General features: G+C 43.6%; 1 protein-coding gene across 1 annotated transcript; it reads left to right on the forward strand.

The window, feature by feature from the left end:
* Positions 1-1,115: 1,115 nt before the first annotated feature.
* Positions 1,116-16,800, forward strand: LOC136649015 (carboxymethylenebutenolidase homolog). The gene is made up of 6 exons (XM_066625389.1): positions 1,116-1,271; positions 7,744-7,958; positions 10,589-10,696; positions 11,564-11,706; positions 14,135-14,226; positions 15,558-16,800. Exons 2-6 carry the CDS (start codon positions 7,744-7,746, stop codon positions 15,741-15,743), a joined length of 744 nt encoding a protein of 247 aa, XP_066481486.1. The 5' UTR covers positions 1,116-1,271; the 3' UTR covers positions 15,744-16,800.
* The last annotated feature ends 1,912 nt before the right edge of the window (positions 16,801-18,712 follow it).

The raw sequence follows: 18,712 nt of genomic DNA on the forward strand, positions 1-18,712 counted from the left end.
AGCCCAATCCTATTGGGCGGGTGGGGGGGTGGATGGAAAGGGGAGGAGATGGGGCAGGGAGGAGGGTGGATCAGGCCTGGGAGGGGGCGGTTTTGACTGCAGCAGTGCCCACCAAATTCTAACTCCATTCTCAAGCCTGATCTGGCTTCACAGTTCAGTGCAGGTTTGTGCCAGCTATAGAGCTGGTACAGGTCCAAGCTGACACATGGCAGCTACTGGGGTGTACCCTGTGGCAAGAGAACAAATGCCATGTTGGCATCGTTGCATCACCACATGGGGAGTTAAATAGGATTGGGATTCCCATCTAGTTAGCAGAGATTAACAGCCCAATCCTACATAAATCCCTGTGCAGCGAAGCAGCAGTGCTGCTGTGGTTTTTGCTGCATCCCATGGGGAATTTTTGGCTACTGGAGCTCTACTTGGGGTAACGGGCATTTGTTCCTTTGCAGCTACTATGGGGCAACTCAGACCTGTGCCAGAAATATCGCCAGCACAAATTCACGTTGTTCTGTGCAGGTGGATCAGGCTAGGAAAGGGGGTTTGGATTTGGCACACACTACTGCTGCCAAAGCTGCCCCCCTCCCAGGGCCAGTCAACCCATTCCCACCCCATCTCCTCCCTGTCCCTCCCCAGCCCATTCCACCCCTTGTGCTGGGCTCACCTGCTCTGGTAGGCCTGCTGATGTCTGCCAGTGTGGGCCAAAATTCATTAAAATTGGGTCAAAAATTGTAGATCTTATGTAATGAAGGCTGACTTGAAGTGACTATACTGTGCATTTATGCTAATTACTATATAATAAAGTACAACATAAAAAAAATAGAATGGTGTTTTACTTAAGCATTTGGCAAATGCAAAATACAGCGCAGCCAAGCACTATGCTCAGTTATGAGAAGTCAGATCATGTGTTTAGTGCACAGAGCTTGGTATGTGCCAAAACTGTGCCACTCCTTGTAAAAGAGAAATTGATGAAACAGTTAAATAAAATACTGAGAGAGATACTGTATGCGGAAGTAGCTTGGTTATTAAACCAGGGAGAAGTCTCCTCCTACCTCTTAGTGGGGTTATTCTGTGTCAGCCTCTTGTGCAAACTCAGTTTGCAAACTGCAGCAAGAGCAAAGAGCATTGTCAAGGCCACTCTGTGAGAAGCTAAAATACTGCTTTGGAAACCACACTGATTTTTCCTCCTTTTCTATCTTCCTAAGTGCAGAAAAACCAGCCTTTCCAACCCTGAGAGGGAAAGAAAACTAAATCCTTAAGACTCTTCTTTCCAGGTATGTAGGGATACAGCATGATTGCAGAACGGTTCTCTTTAGGAAAGTGCTTGGGAAACACAAAGGCCAAATGAGTTTGTGTGGTGAAAATTCCTGATTTTCTCTTCTTTTTGGCCCATTTTTTTTTTTTGGCCTTTCTGGTAGCTTGGAGATATCTATGAAGCCTCAGTATCTGGAAGGGGCTGCAGTCATTTGAAAATAATAGCTACATTTACCCTGTTGTGCTATTTATTGTTTGGGCATCTTCTTCTTCCCCAACAACCTATAAACAAACCTGGCTTTGAGACAGCTTGTTGTACTATGAAACACACCTGATTTCCAGGAGCAGGACAGTCAGGAACTCGGGTGACACACCCAATCTTCCAGGTAAAGCTGGGTTAATACCCACAGGCTATTGAAAAAGTGGGGTCACACACATCCTTTTTGCATTTGCCAATGTCTGATGTTAAAAGCATTCACCTGGCTGCAGGTGGGGATGCCAGGACCAGAACCTTGGAACAGTGTAAGTAAGTAGGTTAGGAATCATATCCAGTTCATTCCTTCAGAATTTGTTAATTTTCCACTTGCTTCAGCATCCTTGCCAACTTTTGCAACCTCCCCCCATTTTCTCCTTTTATTTAACTGTCTTTTTTATCTTTGCAATTTCTTTCAATTATTTTGATATCTTTTCCAGCCTTTAATACACTTCTTATATTTGTGCAGTTATTTTATATTTGTCATTTATGTATGTACAGTTATGTATACTGTGTTTGTACATCCTGGTCTCAGTTTACTCATGAGGGAGTGGGTTGCCCTGTCTTCCAGACTGCCCATGTTCCACTACTTTTGATTTTTAGGGGACTCTCCAGACCTTGGGGCTCCCTGATAACCAAGGAGGGAGATTTCCTCAATGTGATCTCCTTTCTCAAGGCTTTCTAGCTGTGGGAGGCAGTAGTGAAAACTAATAATGGTTGGTTAGCGACCTTCAGTCTCGAAAGACTATGGTATAAGCCTATAGCACCCGGTATTCTCAGGTGGTCTCCCATCCAAGTAATAACCAGGCCTGATGCTGCTTAGCTTCTAAGATCAGACATGATGATGAAGATCTATCCAAGTACCAGAAACCCTTTGACATCTGAAGCAGAGTGAAGCAGGGCTGTGTTCTTGCGCCAACCTTGTTTGGGATTTTCTTAGCTGTCCTGCTGAAGCATGCCTTTGGAACTGCAACAGAAGGCATCCATCTCCAGACCAGATCAGACGGAAAGCTCTTCAACCTCTCCAGACTGAGAGCAAAGTCCAAAGTCCAGCTGAAATGTCTGCGTGACTTTGCCGACGATGTAGCTGGCACTACCCACTCTGCCAAAGATCTCCAGCAGCTCATGGATAATTTTAGCAAGGCCTGCCAAGATTTTGGACTGACGATCAGATAAGAAAACACAGGTCATGGTTCAGGATGTGGACTCACCTCCCTGCATTACAGTCTCTGCGCATGAACTGGAGGTTGTCCATGACTTTGTGTGCCTTGGCTCAACTATCTCTGACACTCTTTCTCTCGATATCGAGCTAAGCAAACACATCGGTAAAGCAGCTACCACGTTTTCCAGGCTCACAAAGAGAGTCTGGTCCAACAAGAAGCTGACAGAACATACCAAGATCCAGGTCTACAGAGCTTGCGTCCTGAGTACACTTCTGTACCACAGCGAGTCATGGACTCTTTGCTCACAACAGGAGAGAAAACTGAACGCTTTCCACATGCGCTGCCTTCGACACATCCTCGGCATCACCTGGCAGGACAAAGTTCCATACAACACAGTCCTGGAACAAGCTGGAATCCCTAGCATGTATGCACTGCTGAAACAGACGCCTGTGTTGGCTCGGTCATGTCGTGAGAATGGGTGATGGCCAGATCCCAAAGGATCTCCTCTATGGAGAACTCGTGCAAGGAAAGTGCCCTACAGGTAGACCACAGCTGCGATACAAGAACATCTGCAAGAGGGATCTGAAGGCCTTAGGAATGGATCTCAACAGGTGGGAAACCTGTTGGTGGGAAACAGGTGGGAAACCTCAACAGGTGGGCAACAGGTGGGAAACCCTGGCCTCTGAGCGGCCCGATTGGAGGCAGGCTGTGCAGCATGGCCTCTCCCAGTTTGAAGAGACACTTGGCCAACAGACTGAGGCAAAGAGGCAAAGAAGGAAGGCCCATAGCCAGGGAGACAGACCAGGGACAGACTGCACTTGCTCCCAGTGTGGAAGGGATTGTCACTCCTGAATCAGCCTTTTCAGCCACACTAGACGCTGTTCCAGAACCACCATTCAGAGCACGATACCATAGTCTTTCGAGACTGAAGGTTGCCAACAATAATAAGTGAAAACTACCTTTCCCCATTGCATTCCCAGGCTTTCCAGTAAAAATGGTGAAGCAGAGAGCTTGGACGTGAGTACAAGTCACTAACCAGTAGGCTCTATGCCCATCTTGCCCTCTGTGCCTTGATAAATAATTGGCCTTATATCTGACCCTCTCCCAAACTGCAGCCAAAGCTGTTTTGCAAAGGGAAGAACCAAAGTCTTGTTACTGTGAGCTGTTTCTAAGATATGATACTTGAAGGAATGTAGAACGCAGGTGTCTGAGTAGGCATATGCGAAACACTGCAGGACAAACAATTGATATGGTTATCAGCTAAATCAGGCAAACACAGCAATCACAGGCCTGCTACTGGAATTCCAGAGCAGTTGACAGTCACATCTCATTAGCTATTGTGGAGTGCTGGATGCCACATAAACCCAATCCAATAGTCAAGTGAGCTGCATGGCACATAGTGAGTGCATTTCACTGTGTATCCCAATGGAATTGAATTGATCGCTGCTGTTGGGGGAATCCCTAGACGAGTGGTTCTCAAACTTTTAGCACAGGGACCCACTTTTTAGAATGAGAATCTGTCAGGACCCACCGGAAGTGATGTCATGACCAGAAGTGATATCATCAAGCAGGAAAATTTTTAACAATCCCAGGCTGAATCCTACCCACACTTACCCAGGAGTAAGTTCCATTGATTATAACTGTTAAAAGCATATACTGTACATAGCAGCCTGTTAAAAGTGCAGATCTGTAACATTTCCTCAAATGCTGTCACATACCAGGGTAGCATCAAGTCTAATATATTAAAAATAAAATATGTATTGAAATGAATGGGGACCCACCTGAAATTAGCATGCGACCCACCTAGTGGGACCCAACCCACAGTTTGAGAAACACTAGACAAAGGGAAAATGATAAGTATCTAGCACCTCACTCATGTGGGTCAGTGCCAATAAGATACCTGAGCCGGGCTCAGGATATTTTTAACCCAGCAGCTGTGAACTAGCAGCGCCTCCTGGGAAGATCGTTTGTGTAGCTGCAATTTAGGCGAAATAGAATCAACCACACACGTTATGTTGCACTGTCCCAGATATCAAGCGCTAAGACAGCAATTTCTCTCTCCCTTGCTCCATGCTAAAACAGGGCATTCTGAGAAAGCTATAATTCAATTCCTTCTAGCAGGTGATGTAGAGCATACAACCCTCTCAGTCGCACAGTTCCTAAATTTGAGTAATCTGAATCAAGCCAAGCTTTCTGTACCAAGTAATCACTGAGTAGATTACATCTTGGCAATATCTGCAAACTGATTGTTTTCTGTCTTTTAAATAATTCATGTTTGTATGTAAAATGTAATGTACATTCGTATCTGTGTGTACACGTAGGTGCGCACATATACATATATTTGTGTACTGCTTAGGTTTATATTCTCTCTATGGTCTCTGTACAGAGTCTTCACCTATCAAATGTTTATGCCTAATAAAGGTTTTGTCGACTGTTGACTGAACTAGCAATGTGAGAATATATTTCTCTTCAGTTAACAATAAGAGTTTTTTCATAGGTTCATTGTATCTCAAAGTGTGTGGTAGAGTGGCAGTGCCAGCTCCAGGATTGATTAACACTACAGAGAATCTCTGAAACCTATCGCTGCTTCTGTTGTTGTATTGTTTGTAAATGTAAAGTGTATGAGAGGTCCATAGCTGCTATTGGATGAAAAATGATATTGCTTTGTTATTAGCTCAAGATTAAACATGTAGTTTGAGACTTTGGTGCTTGTTTTTTTTTTTTTTGTTATAAAAATTGGTACTCTCAGCCTGGATCAAGACTGCAGCGCGGGGAAAAGGGTTACAAGTTTTTCCTTCTGCCATGTTCTTGGGCTGGATTGGGAATTCCCACACATGCTATGAGGGTCAGCCCATCCATGAGACTGATTGTGGTGATTGTCTCAGGCAGCTGATTAGCAGGGAGTGCCGACCTTCATCTGTCCACTCACCTCAGCTTCTCCTGCTCCTCCCAGTTGCTGGATTGCAAAAGGAATGGAACAGAAGAGGCAATGTGGAGAAGAGAAGCTTGGGAGGAGTAGAGACGGGCATGGCATCATGTAAGGGAGGAGCAGCATTTGAGACACTGCCTCACAGTAGAAGCTTCTTCCTGGGGTCAATAGCACCTGTATGGGAACCTACATAAGAAGAGCCCTGCTAGATCAGGCCAAAGGCCCTTCAAGTCCAACTTCCTGTATCTCACAATGGCCTTGATCTTGTCTGACAATATTTGAGGCCTATGTTACTGATTGAGGTGCGATTAAAGACACCAGACGGTTGGCAGCCTAGGAAGTTCGAGACCCCAGTGTTTCGGAACAGGGTGAGCTCCTGCTATTTGCCTCAGCTCCTGCCAACCTAGCAGTTTGAAAGCATGTAAATGCAAGTAGGTAAATGGGTACCACTTTGGTAGGACGGTAATGGCATTCTGTGCACTTCGGCATTTAGTCATGCTGGCCACATGGCCACGGATGATGCCTTTGGACAACACTGGCTCTCTCGACTTGGAAACAGAGATGAGCACCGCTCCCTAGAGTCAGACACAACTGTGCAGGAGAAACGTTTACCTTTTATGTTACTGATTAACTAAAGCTTCCCTGAGTTGTGCTAACAGATTGCAAAGATAAGATTCTGCACATTTTATGCAAGGCCTGCTGAGTTAAAACTTTCTTTTATTGATATTCTTCATTTTGTCAAAGTACTGTGGTAAAATTTTAAAAATTGCTAGGGTCTCAAAATAACAAATCATGTGCCACTGCTGTTGTTTCTTCAGACCAATTAATGCCATCAGTGCCCACTGACATGGTTCACCTTATCATGTGAACAATTAGGGGATTGGGCCTTGTACTCTCCCCTCATGTGTTCATCCAGGCCCCTGTTCCATTCTGTTCCTTTGCCATTCCCTCCAACCTGGGCATGCTTTCTCCCTCTCCCGACTCTGTCCTTTAGTGCTCTCCCTCTGGAAACAGAATATACCAGTGCTGCTCAAACCATGGGTTGGGAGCCACTAGGTGGGTTGCGAGCTGATTTCAGGTGGGTCCCCATCATTTCAATATTTTATTTTTAATATATTAGACTTGATGCTACCATGGCATGTGACTGCATTGGGGAAATGTTACAGATCTGTGCTGTTAATAGGCTACTCAGTATATGCTTTTAACAATGACAGTCAATGGTTCTTACTCCTGGGTAAGTGTGGGTAGGATTGCAGCCTGAGATTGTTAAAAATTTTCCTGCTTGATGATGTCACTTCCAGTCATCACATCACTTCCGGTGAGTCCTGACATTCTAAAAAGTGGGTCCTGGTGCTAAAAGTGTGAGAACTGCTGGACTATACAGTACTGCCTCCCTCTCCCTTCAGGCTGGCTTCTTTATGGAGTGAAAAAGCTTCCTTAGGCAGTGTGGCCAGCAGACTGGTGAAGGTGACTCCTCTGCTCCACCCTACCCCTCCAGTTGACCACTTCCACCCAGCTGCTTGCTGGGCCTTTTGGCCAACCATGGCAAGTCATGGAGTGAGATAGAGGCTTTGCACTCAATCCTATCCAACTTTCAAGTGCTGATGCAGCTGCAATGCTGTCCCAAGGTAAAGGAACAAACATTTCTCTTACCTTGAGGACGCCTCTGTGACTGACCCTCCATCACAGGATGCAGTGCACTGCCCATTGGCATAGTGCTGAAAAGTTGGTTAGGATTGGGCCCTGAGAGAACTCTTTTGGCCCAGTTGCTGGAGGGGGGAGGGGAAATTGGCATTTGTTGAGTCACACAAGTTAAACAGAATGAGAGGTGGAGGCAAAGTCATGGGGGCGGCATTGAATCATTGTTGACTTTGTATGCTGGGAGGAGAGAGCTCACCATATAGTACCACTTCATATGGAGGTAATCTTGGGCCAGGTCTGCTTTCCATGGAAACTGCTGTACGTGGAAATTTCTATTTTGGATGTATTGCCAACCAGGCTGACCCTTTTGCTAGGTGGAGAGAGGATTTGAGCACATGATGGTTGCTGGGCAACAACAACCTCTTTTCCTTTTCCCTGGAACAATAACTCAGTGTTGGGATTATTTCAACAAACCAACTGTGTGCATCTTATTTTAAATATTGCAGATGGCTAATGAAGCTAACCCGTGCCCCTGCAACATTGGAGACAAGTTTGAACATGAAGATCTTGGACATGAAGTTACTATTGAGCACATCAAGGCCTACATCGCCAAACCTTCCCTCAGCACTGACAAAGCTGTGATTGTAATTCATGACATATTTGGGTGGGAGCTACCAAATACCAGATATATAGCTGATATGCTTGCAGACAAGGGATACATGTAAGACATTTTCCTTATTTTTCTCCGTCTCTTCTTGTCCAAGTAGTCTGTTTTATACTTCATGTTTTGACCACAAAGTGCAGCTTTGGGCCAGTTTAAATGATTCTCCCAATCCTGAAATGACCCCATGCTAGTATGGACAGATGAACTTCGCCTTCCCTTGATTTAGAGAACTAACAGCCCAATCCTATCCAAACTTTCCTGGGAGTAAGCCCCATTGACTCTAATGGGACTTACTTCTGAGTAGACATGCATAGGATTGGGCTGTAAGGCAGTAATCCTATAACACTTTCCTTGGTGTAAGCCCCATTTAACTTACTTCTGAGTAGATGCTTAGGCTTGTGCTGTAACTGGGGAGGAGAAATGCTTGTAGTGTGATCGCACAGAACCATAATTTCATGAGATACTATGGGATCAGGAATGTCATCCAACCTAACCCACTAGTGTATTTGTTTAACCATGCTCTATATTTGAGACTGTGGTTATACACTTAGCTGAACAGTGAAATATGCAAAACCATACATTCTGAGTAGTGCATATAAACTGAGGCCCACAAGGAATTACAGAGAAGATAAACAGTTGGGAAATCCAACCTCCCCCAACACAGGAACACATGGGTGTTACTAGGTGGGTGGCTTCCTACTTACCTTGCCCTGAGCCTCAGTAGTCTAGCACAGGGGTGCCCAAACCCTGGCCCTGGGGCCACTTGCGGCCCTTGAAGACTCCCAATGCGGCCCTCAAGGAGACCCCAGCCTCCAATGAGCCTCTGGCCCTTCAGAAACTTGCTGGAGCCGGCACTGGCCTGACGCAACTGCTCTCAGCGTGAGGGTGACTGTTTGACCTCTCACATTAGCTGTGGGATGAGGGCTCCCTCCACTGCTTGCTGTTTCACATCTGTGATGCAGTACCGGCAGCAAAGAAAAGACCAGCCTTGCTTTGTGCAAGGCCTTTTATAGGCCTTGAGCTATTGCAAGACCTTCATTCATTCATATAAGTTCCACCTCTAGTATATTAACTTATGTAAACTTATGTAAATTTATTCAAATATTAAATGTAAATTAATTATTTTTCCCCTGGCCCCCGACAGTGTCAGAGAGATGATATGGCCCTCCTGCCAAAAACTTTGGACACCCCTGGTCTAGCACTAAAGTACAGTGGTCCTATGGCTCTGACTGCTGCATTTGGGACCAGTGAGCAGGAAGCTACTCACTTAGCTACAAGCTTGAGTGGAGCAGAATGGGAGAAGGGCATTTCATCTCTTCCTCCCTGTGCTGTGTGGAAGAGAAATGGAGCAGAACTGAAATTGGGGGTGGCTGCTTTGCAGCACTCCTTTCCAAGTCTATTCATTCCCCCCCATTCTAGGACACTTGAAAGCACCCCTTGGGATTCTGTTCCCTTTGTAGCAGAAACAGTTTGAGGGGAGGTGATGAATATATTGTTGTCTTCTGGCTGTGAAGAGGTTAGAGCCCTGAATATTGGTTTGGGAGAGATTCGGGTTGGAGGCTATTCCTCTCATGGTGTACACCCTACACTCCCAATCTCTACCCTCCAGAGTACTATAACCTGGGCAGACCAATTTTTCACCTACCCTGTTTTCTCTCTCTCCATCCCCCAAAAAACTTAAATGGAAAAGTGTATTAGATACCATGCATAGTAATTTTATGGGGATGCGAATTCACATAAACACTCAGGAGTGATAGCTATTTACAGCTGACCTGGTCTGTCTCTTTATGGATTACCCTGTTTAGTAGGGGATCTTTCCAGCAACCTGCATTGCTTTACACAGGAGAAATCTTGTGACAATGCATGCAGTGGCCACATGTAGTGGCTTCAAGGGTGGACTTAAGCACATCAAGCAGGTAAGCAAAAAATACCTGTGCATTCATAGAATCCAGTTATTTCATGAAGGCAAACGTCTTAAACCTGTTCTAGAAAAAAACTGCTCCTGCCTCTAGCATATTGTAAATAGTGTTTTCCCAGTATGTACTACCTGAAATAGTAGTAACAAACAAATAGTATGAAACAAACATAACAACACCAGAGAGCATGACCTGGTCACCAGCAGAAGTGGTGAGCAACCAGATCTGTGCAATATGGACCAGGGAAACCCACTGTTACACTGTTACTGTTAGACTGTGTAAGGAGTTGGAGGGAGATGGGGAGCAGGTGGAATGGGAGCAGGTGGAATGGGGATCAGGTCCAGAAAGGGCGAGGTTTGGCAATAGCAGTGCCTGCTGAATCCTAACACCTTTCCCAGGCCTGATCCATTTTTGTGGTCCAGCATGGACTTGGATATCATTGGCACAGGTCTGAGTTGACCCACCAAGCTGGCAGGGGCTTTTCCCAGGGAAGGGAATTAATGTTCCCTTATACTAAAGAGGCCTCCCAAGGTTGAAGCTCTTCTGCACGATTTGGCAGATGTTGCATTGGTGCCCTTGCATCACCCCATGGGGAGGTGGGTAGGACTGGGCTGTTTGTTACATGCAAACTCTGCTATTTCTCTTAACTTATTTTAATGAGTTTTGTAAGAATGGGGGGGGGGGAGTGTTAGGTATGAGAGGTAAATATGCAGTGATTTCAAAGTAATCTTGATATTTGATAACTGAACTTACTTTTTTTCCCCCGTACAGAGCTGTCTGCCCAGACTTTTATAAGGGGCAAGCACCCTGGAAACCATCCGATGACTGGTCTACATTTGATGAATGGCTAAAAACGCGAGATGCCAAGAATATTAATAAGTAAGAGTTCAGCATAAAAAGCACTTACTCTTCCAAACGTGGCTATTCCAGCTAGAACTGATTGATTGATTCATTTAAGGCAGAGCTATTCAAAATGGGGTGTCGCGATGCCCCAGCCTGACAGCCCTGGCCTCTGCCCCCTTAAGGGGCAGGGGCAGGTAGGAGACAGTGACGCGATCCCCAGGATCGTGTTGGTAAGGGGGCTGCAGGGACTGGGATGAACTCACCAGTCCCTGTAGCAGCCTCCTGGGGGTGCGAGGAGTCCTGCGCAAGTGTCTGCAGGGCTCCCCGACGTTCCAAAAGTGAAAGTTGAGCGATCGCGCTCCACTTCCGCAAAATTGGAAGTGGAGCACGATTGCTCCATTTTCACTGTTAGGTGGGGGAGCCCTGCAGATGCTTGCACAGGGCTCCCCGCACCCCTGGGAGGCTGCTGCAGGGACTGGTAAGTGCATCCCAGTCCCTGCAGCCCCCCTTAGCAACGGATCCTGGGGATCGTGTCACTTCCTTCCCCCGCCCCCACTGCCTCCCTCCCCTCCCCTCCCCTGCTTACTGTGGTCCTCAAACTCCCTGAGAGTTTGAAAACCACAGGTTTAAGGTGTAAGCATCAAGGGAGATTTGTAGGTGAAGAACTTTATAAGTGCAAGTAAACTGGGCATTCCCTTGGCCTGCAGTTTCTTCTCATTTGTTTTTGGATGCTATGCCTTACACAAACTCCTTCTCTCACTGTACGCCTGAAAGGCACTAACTTCACAAAATGTAATGGTGCACAGAAAAGAGAAGAGGAAATGTTTTATATATTTGTGGGTCCCCCCTTCCTTAATAGCTTTCTTATTCATATTTTCTTGACTGACATATTTTCTATTGTAGGGAAACAGAAGTTGTTTTGAAGTACCTGAAGAAAAACTGCAATGTCAAGAAGATAGGTGCCATTGGATTTTGTTGGGGTGGAGCTGCTGTGCATCACCTCATGTTGACAAACTCTGAATTTAAGGCAGGCGTGTCAATTTATGGTATGTGTTGGTTACCACAGAGGACATGCTAATGTGTACCTCTGTGTGTGTTACTTAAAGAAACTGAGGGAGGAAGGTCATATCTTCTAGGCCTACTTTGGCCTGTGACAGGATGCAGCTATTGAGGTTTGTGACACCCTCATGACTCCCTCATTCTCAGTTGTGTAGCCATTGTCAACCTTTTTCCCTTTAGCCCCTTAAAAGCTCTTCTAAGCTTCCAGGGTACCCCCCCGTCAAACAATATTTTAACCGATATTTCCTCTAAGGCTCCCCTTCTCACAGTTTTTTTTAGTCTGTGGCCCCCTCCAAATGTGCCAGGGCTCCCCATGTTCAATATTACATGTCCGAAGACATATTTTCTTACTTGTGTTTTCTCTTTATACATAAGCAGTTCTTATGCAATCCTTATCACCTAGCTTGTATTTCATAATATAGATGGGGTTTTTTTGTCTTAGATATAAATTAAGTATTAGATTGTACAGAGATTACATTACATCTCCAGAGCAAATGCTCTAGAAAAGTTTTAATGTGGTTATTGAGACAATTGATGAAATCACAGGTCTTTGGTTTACCATATAATCTTTCTCTTAAATGATATTAAAGATTCAGCATGTGAAAGTCACCCCAGGTTATTTGCACGTGTTCGTAATAGATAGTTTTCACTAGACACCGGAAGGCAAAAACTAGCTCAACAAAGAGAATGGTTAAAAATCCATCTGCCCATCTATCTTCTAGAACAGGGGTCTCCAAACTTTTTGGCCAGAGGGCCGCATCAAATATCTGGCACAGTGTTGGGGGCTGGAAAAAAAATTTAAATATAAAATTTATTTAAATAAATTAGAGACAGAACTTAGATGAGTGAATAAATGAATGAATGGGCTCATTCATTCAACCTCTCTGGCCCTTAGAACACCCTCCAGATGCAACCAGAGCACAGTTTCAGTCATGTTTGGCCAAGTGGGCCAGAGGCTTTCAGGGGACAAGAGGCTGGCTGCGCGCCAGATAGAAGCTCACCATGGGCCGCATCTGGCCCCTGGGCCAGGGTTTGGAGACCCCTGTTCTAGAAAGTCATGCTTTATAAATTGCTTTATGTTTGCATTTGTTTTGCTGTTTACAATTATTCTGAAAACCACTTCAGACAGGTGGTGTGTAATGATACAGTGTTTAAAATGTTGCCACTATCTTATCACAAGGGAGCCATAAGAAGGGAATGCAATGTGGAATAAGTAATGACATATTTAAGTAAGCTAGCTGATATAGAAAACCTATTAGGCTTTTAACACTTTGTATAAGTAATCTACATGCCTGAATTACTATTGCTATAGAATTTTGTGCATTTTTCTTTAAACTTTAATTTATTATTTATTTCAATTTATTTTTTATTTTTAAAAAATCACAGTCAGGATCCAAATTGCTACTTGAGGTGCACCGAGGGGCTCAGTCATGGTCAGTGGAATTTTAAGAACGTTTTTCTTGGAGCAGAAGCTTTTTGAAATTGCTTATGAATACGCTTTGTTTCAAAAGCAGTTGGCCATCAAGCATAGGGGACTGCTATTTTTATGCTAAAACACTGGAAGGATAAGTGCCTCTCTACCATTACTCAATGGACTGAAGACCTCTGGACTTTATCCACATTTCAACTTATGGCTTATCTATGCATAGCAACCATAGCAACTATGTATAGATAATTATTTGGATATTTAGAAACCTTTTTAAGAGATTTATGTATAGAGTACTTACAATCTCTGTAACTGCTATATATTTGATGTATTTCTCCCTTTTTTCTTTTTAAAAAATTCACTAACAAAGGAGAAGGGGAAAGTATACTAGTTCAATACCTCTGTGGACCTGGTTTCCATCTGTAAAACTAGAGACTTTCTATGATCAATGGTCAAATGTTATTATATTTAACCATGTTACATTGACTGTCTTTGGACTATGTTGTACAATAGTAATTCCTAATGAACAACTCCTGTGTTTTGTGTATATCATTAAGGGCATCATGAAGGGCATTGGGTGGTACATCATATATAAATCAGTCACAAATGTCTGGTTTCACTTAAGAACCTGACACTTATGAACCACTTAAGTGCTAGGATGGGTGCTAGGATGTGTTGCTAATAACCAGGTCACAATATTCCTTGAGACTTTTGACCAAGAATTTACCTGTAAGTCAAGTTCGTCAGCATCGAGATATTTTTCCTTATTCTGTTACTCTTCAAGTCCTACTTAACTATCAGAGTTACTTGAAGAATAAAAGCGGGTCACTTTTCAGAGCATTCACTGGTTCTGAAGCTCTGGCACAACAAAGAGGTGTGATGATAAATATATGATATTGCTCACTCAGTAGTAGCGTTGTGTTTGATTTTTAAAATTCATTTTGGAAATTGCTGCAGTTAATCTAACTCTTTTGTAAAATGTATTCTAGGTGTTATCAAGTTTTTCGAGAAAAGTTGCAACTTGTTGAACCCCACATTTTTCATTTTTGGAGAGAAAGATGATATCATTCCTCTTGACCAAGTAAGTAAGGAATGATCAGTGTTCCAGACACAGAAAATTTCCTGTGGAAAATAGATTGTGTGGGTGGGAAATTGCCCATGATTCACCCTTTTCTTGAAATTTCAAAGTAGCTTGTACCTGAATGCAACTTTCAGAGATTTGAAGGTCATGTGAAAAATGCATTGCTCCTTGTGGTGTATTTATCTCATTTTCTCTTTTCAAGCAGTGTTGCAGTTTCCTTCTCCTCATCAGTTTAGTAATTAAGCTCCACTGTAATGCTATAAGAATCATCTTTATAATGAGAGAACTAATGCCTGTGTTTGTGTGTATGAAGAGATTTATAAACAATGTTTGTGGGCGATACAGTAAACTGGTTCTTGTAAGTCTATTGCATACATGTAAATAGTATCATGAATCACAAAAATGATGGGCCAGTTCACATGACCACTGACTTGTGCATGTAGGTGAGCAGATGTGTGGCACATCTGGAAGTGATCTTGCAGTTGTTTTGCCATACACTTGCAGGGTGGGTATGAACCTGGGATCTTCTGGGATCTGGTCTGGCCTAGAGGCTTGTTCCCTAAACTATAGCCCCTTCAGCTAAACATGTAAAAACAGCCTAACAGCAAAATCCTATGCTTGTCTAATCAGAAGGAAGGTCTAATGAACTCAATTGGACTTACCCCAAATGTATATAGGATTGCAGCTTAAGTTTCTAGTGTATAAGTGACAGAAAATGGCCTGCGGCTATGTCAGAAGGTTGCTCCTTCTTTTCCCCTTACCATGAGCAATTTCTCAGCTGGTGCACATCCAAGAAGCGCATAGAGGGCTTCCTACTCCAGAAGCGGGGGTCAGAATACAGTGTGTGTAGCTGCCGCTGATCCCATCCCTCCCAGGCCTGATCCTCTCCTCATTCCACCCTCCTCCCACCCAGAAATACTGCTCCCCACCTCTATACCACCCTCCTGCCACCCTCTTCCACCCCTGTGCCACCCAGTACATACCTGTGCAGGCTTGTGTGGGGACTGGATCTGGCGCTGGCAGGCCAGTGCATGTCTGTGTCAGCACTGCTGGCTTTTGAGTTGGCTCAGACATGCCTTATGGCATCTTTGTGAGACTCTGAGCTGCCTGTAATTGATTGTTGGGGGGGTCACTGGCAATGGGGAATATAGGAAGTTTTAGGAAGAAATGTTTCCTTCATGAATGCATGAAAACCAAGAGGCTGATTGAGTTATACTGTAGATATCTCCTTCAGGCTGAATACAGGACAAATGAGATCTGGTAACAGCAGAAAATTTTTAAAAAATGAAATTAATTCAGCACCAGTAATGAGAGATATTTTTCTGTTATAGGTTTCTACATTGGAAAAGAAACTGAAAGAGGAGTGCAAAGTTGATTTTGAAGTTAAAATTTATCCTGGACAAACCCATGGTTTTGTGCATCGCAAAAGAGAAGAGTGTAACCCTCAAGATCAACCTTACATTCAAGAAGCACGGAAGGACATGCTGAATTGGTTGAATAAATATGTTTGTCTGTAGAATCCATCTCCATAGTACCTAAGGGAGAACCTCATACTAAGTGCAGTTTTTAAAAATTTGCATTAAGGAAAGATTAAGCATATCAATATCACAATTTAAACTTTTTTAAAACCCTGAGAAATGTAGTGGTTGTAAAGATAAGAAAAATTAGCAGCACCCTCTCTTAACTATAGTTCCCAGGATTCTTTGGGGGAAATCAGGACTATTAAAATGATATAAAACATTTATTTCTCCATTCACTAGTCATAGACACATTGTTATTAAAAACAGTCAGATTTTTGTATAATAGTTATCAATAACTTCTAACTTGATTATTTTGGAGTTATCTAAAAGCAACTCTCAGTTCTCTCTACATACTGTGTGATAAACTACAAGAGATTTTTGTCTGAGAAAAGTATTTTCTACACAGAAGAAATACATACATACCTGTCCAGACAAGTTTAGTGCAAGGGTCACCGAATTTTTCTACAGATCCTGATAATTTTATTTATAAATTGAAAAAACTACCCTTTCTGTGAACATCAGTTACTCATGTTTTAGGAAGAGCAGACCTTGCTACCAAATGATATTGAAGCCAAGAGGTTCTCAGTGTCATCACCAGGAATCCAGAAACTGACATATATCCATTTTATTATGGCTTTTCATCGTAACTCACCAATTGTGGACATACTACAAGGGGTACATGTCCAGATCTGCTTTCTCCTTATTTCCCATTTATGATCAAGCATAATAGTGGTTTTATATTATTCAGTACTTTTTAGACATATTTTCCAATCTCTCATTTGTATATCATTTGTGTAAGCCCTTCTACACCTGGACTAAGCAATACATATCAATGTAGCATTTATCTTCACCAGGTTCTTCTAAGACCTTTCCACATGCCAAATATCTTCCAAGTGAACTTTTTTTCCTGTAACTAAGAAGAAAAAGGGAGGATATTATTAACTTTTTGCCATAAGAGCAGTTTCCCAATTGTAGCTGCCTCCTGGGAAGGCTGTGGAGTTATCTTCTGTACTATAGGACTTGAATGAATAAACTTTCCATGAGGTTGCTAGAAGCAAGTTATTTCTTAAAATGTATTTCTTGTATGCCATAGTATTTAATCATTATCTTCTACTATCTGTTTTTTTCTCTGATTATTTTAGTAAATTGTTAGAAATGTTGTTTTTGAGCTACGTAAGTTTATTGGGCACCAGTGGTGTCAGTAGGATTCGCGTCACCCGGTGTGGGAGGCCTGTGCATCACCCCATGTAGTGGGCGGGACAACTTGTGTTATAACACAAATATTTCAATGTGGTTTGTTTCATTGCATTCTGCATGAAATTACACATTGTTAAGTCTGTGTTCAGGGGAAGCCAGAAACACAGCTAACTAATTGGTTCAGGGACAGGTGCAGATTGCTGGAGTCAGCAGAATCAGCAAGCACCTGCGACAGCCACACCCTGGGTGTAACCAAGTCTACCCAGATAGGCCAATCGGACTACTTAAGGGCTAGTCTGACAAACCTCCAGTGCAGTAGTAGGAGTGTAGTAGGAGATAACTGTTGAACTGCTGCCAGAGACTTTGGAGGCTGGATTTATGTATGTATATGTTGTTACTGACCGTGGACTGAACTTTGACTGTGTATTGTGGAAAGCTGACTTGGATTTGTTATTACTGGACTGACTGCTCATCGTGCTGACTTGGACTGTTTACTGACTACTCTACTTGTGATAACCCTTGCTCTAAAATACAACTGCTGCATTTAAAGTGCTCTGCTGTGTATGCTGTTTTGTGTTCCTGCTCACACCAATATTCCAACACCTCTTTCCCACGCAACAGAAGGCATAACCTTGACACACATTGATTGATATATAACATGATGGTCTTATTCCCCCAAATTCTGATTTTAGTGATTTTGAAAACTTGTAGTGTCACTCACTCACTCACACACACACACACCCATGTCAACTTACTAACACCTTATTGTAGCAGTTCTCAAACTTTTAGCACTGGGACCCACTTTTTAGATTAGAACGACAATCTGTCCAGGACCCATTGGAAGTGATGTCATGGCCAGAAGTTACATCATCAAGCAAATTAAAATAAAGAATTATAAATAATTAAATTAAAATAAAATAGTTAAATAAGGGGGAGCCAGTCCTGTTCCACCAAGTCAATCTACTCTGAAGTAAGTCCTATTGTGGTCAATGGGCTTACTCTCAGGAAAGTGTGGGTAGGATTGCAACCTGTGAGCCCAATCCTATGCATGTCTACTCTGAAGTAAGTCCCATAGTGGTCAATGGAGCTTACTCTGTAGTCTTCTTGCAATAACAACCCCCCCCCCAAAAAAAAAAAAATCAGTGAGCTCTTCAGCCCTCCACAGTGCCCAGTTTAAAGTTCTTCTATTTCAGGCACATCAGAATAAAGACCCACCTGGCTTCACAAGTGCAAAATAGAAAACTTTCTCCTTACCATTCAAACCTCCTTTTTGTTCTTTTTAAGGGGGGGGGAGGCTGCCTTCTGGAGCAGCTCCATCGGATCAGGACCCTTCTGATGTCCTCACATTCCCCTTTGCCTGGCCTGAGCACCAGCCAAGGCACGTATGCCTACTCGCAAGTAAATGTGACTGTGAGGATGCTTTGCTTTCCATAGGGCTCCATAGACTGGGAGGGAGGCAGCTGGGAGGGAGGAACCTCCTTCTCCGGTGTTTTTGGGGGCTGCACTCATTGGATGAGGACCATTCTGACATCCTTGGAGCCTCTCAGCCTGCCTCGACTAAGGCAAGTCTGCCTACTTGTGAGTAAACATGGCCACGTGTCTTTGTTTCGGGCTTAGACTCACAGTTGGGAGGGGGGAGCCTCTCAGGTTTTTGGGGGGGCTGCATTCATTGGATTGGGACCATTCTGGTGTTGTTGGATTCCTCTCGGCCTGCCCTTTCTGACGGACTATGACGAGTATGCCTACTCATGAGTAAATGTGTGATACAG

The sequence above is a fragment of the Tiliqua scincoides genome, chromosome 4, assembly GCF_035046505.1.
Source record: "Tiliqua scincoides isolate rTilSci1 chromosome 4, rTilSci1.hap2, whole genome shotgun sequence".
NCBI classification, from domain to species: domain Eukaryota; kingdom Metazoa; phylum Chordata; class Lepidosauria; order Squamata; family Scincidae; genus Tiliqua; species Tiliqua scincoides.

Coding starts and splice junctions, on each gene's coding strand:
- LOC136649015 (XM_066625389.1), top strand. CDS start 7,744: ATGGCTAATGAAGCTAACCCGTGCCCCTGCAACATTGGAGACAAGTTT. Junction 7,959..10,588: donor CTTGCAGACAAGGGATACAT/GTAAGACATTTT, acceptor TCCCCCGTACAG/AGCTGTCTGCCCAGACTTTT. Junction 10,697..11,563: donor GATGCCAAGAATATTAATAA/GTAAGAGTTCAG, acceptor TTTCTATTGTAG/GGAAACAGAAGTTGTTTTGA.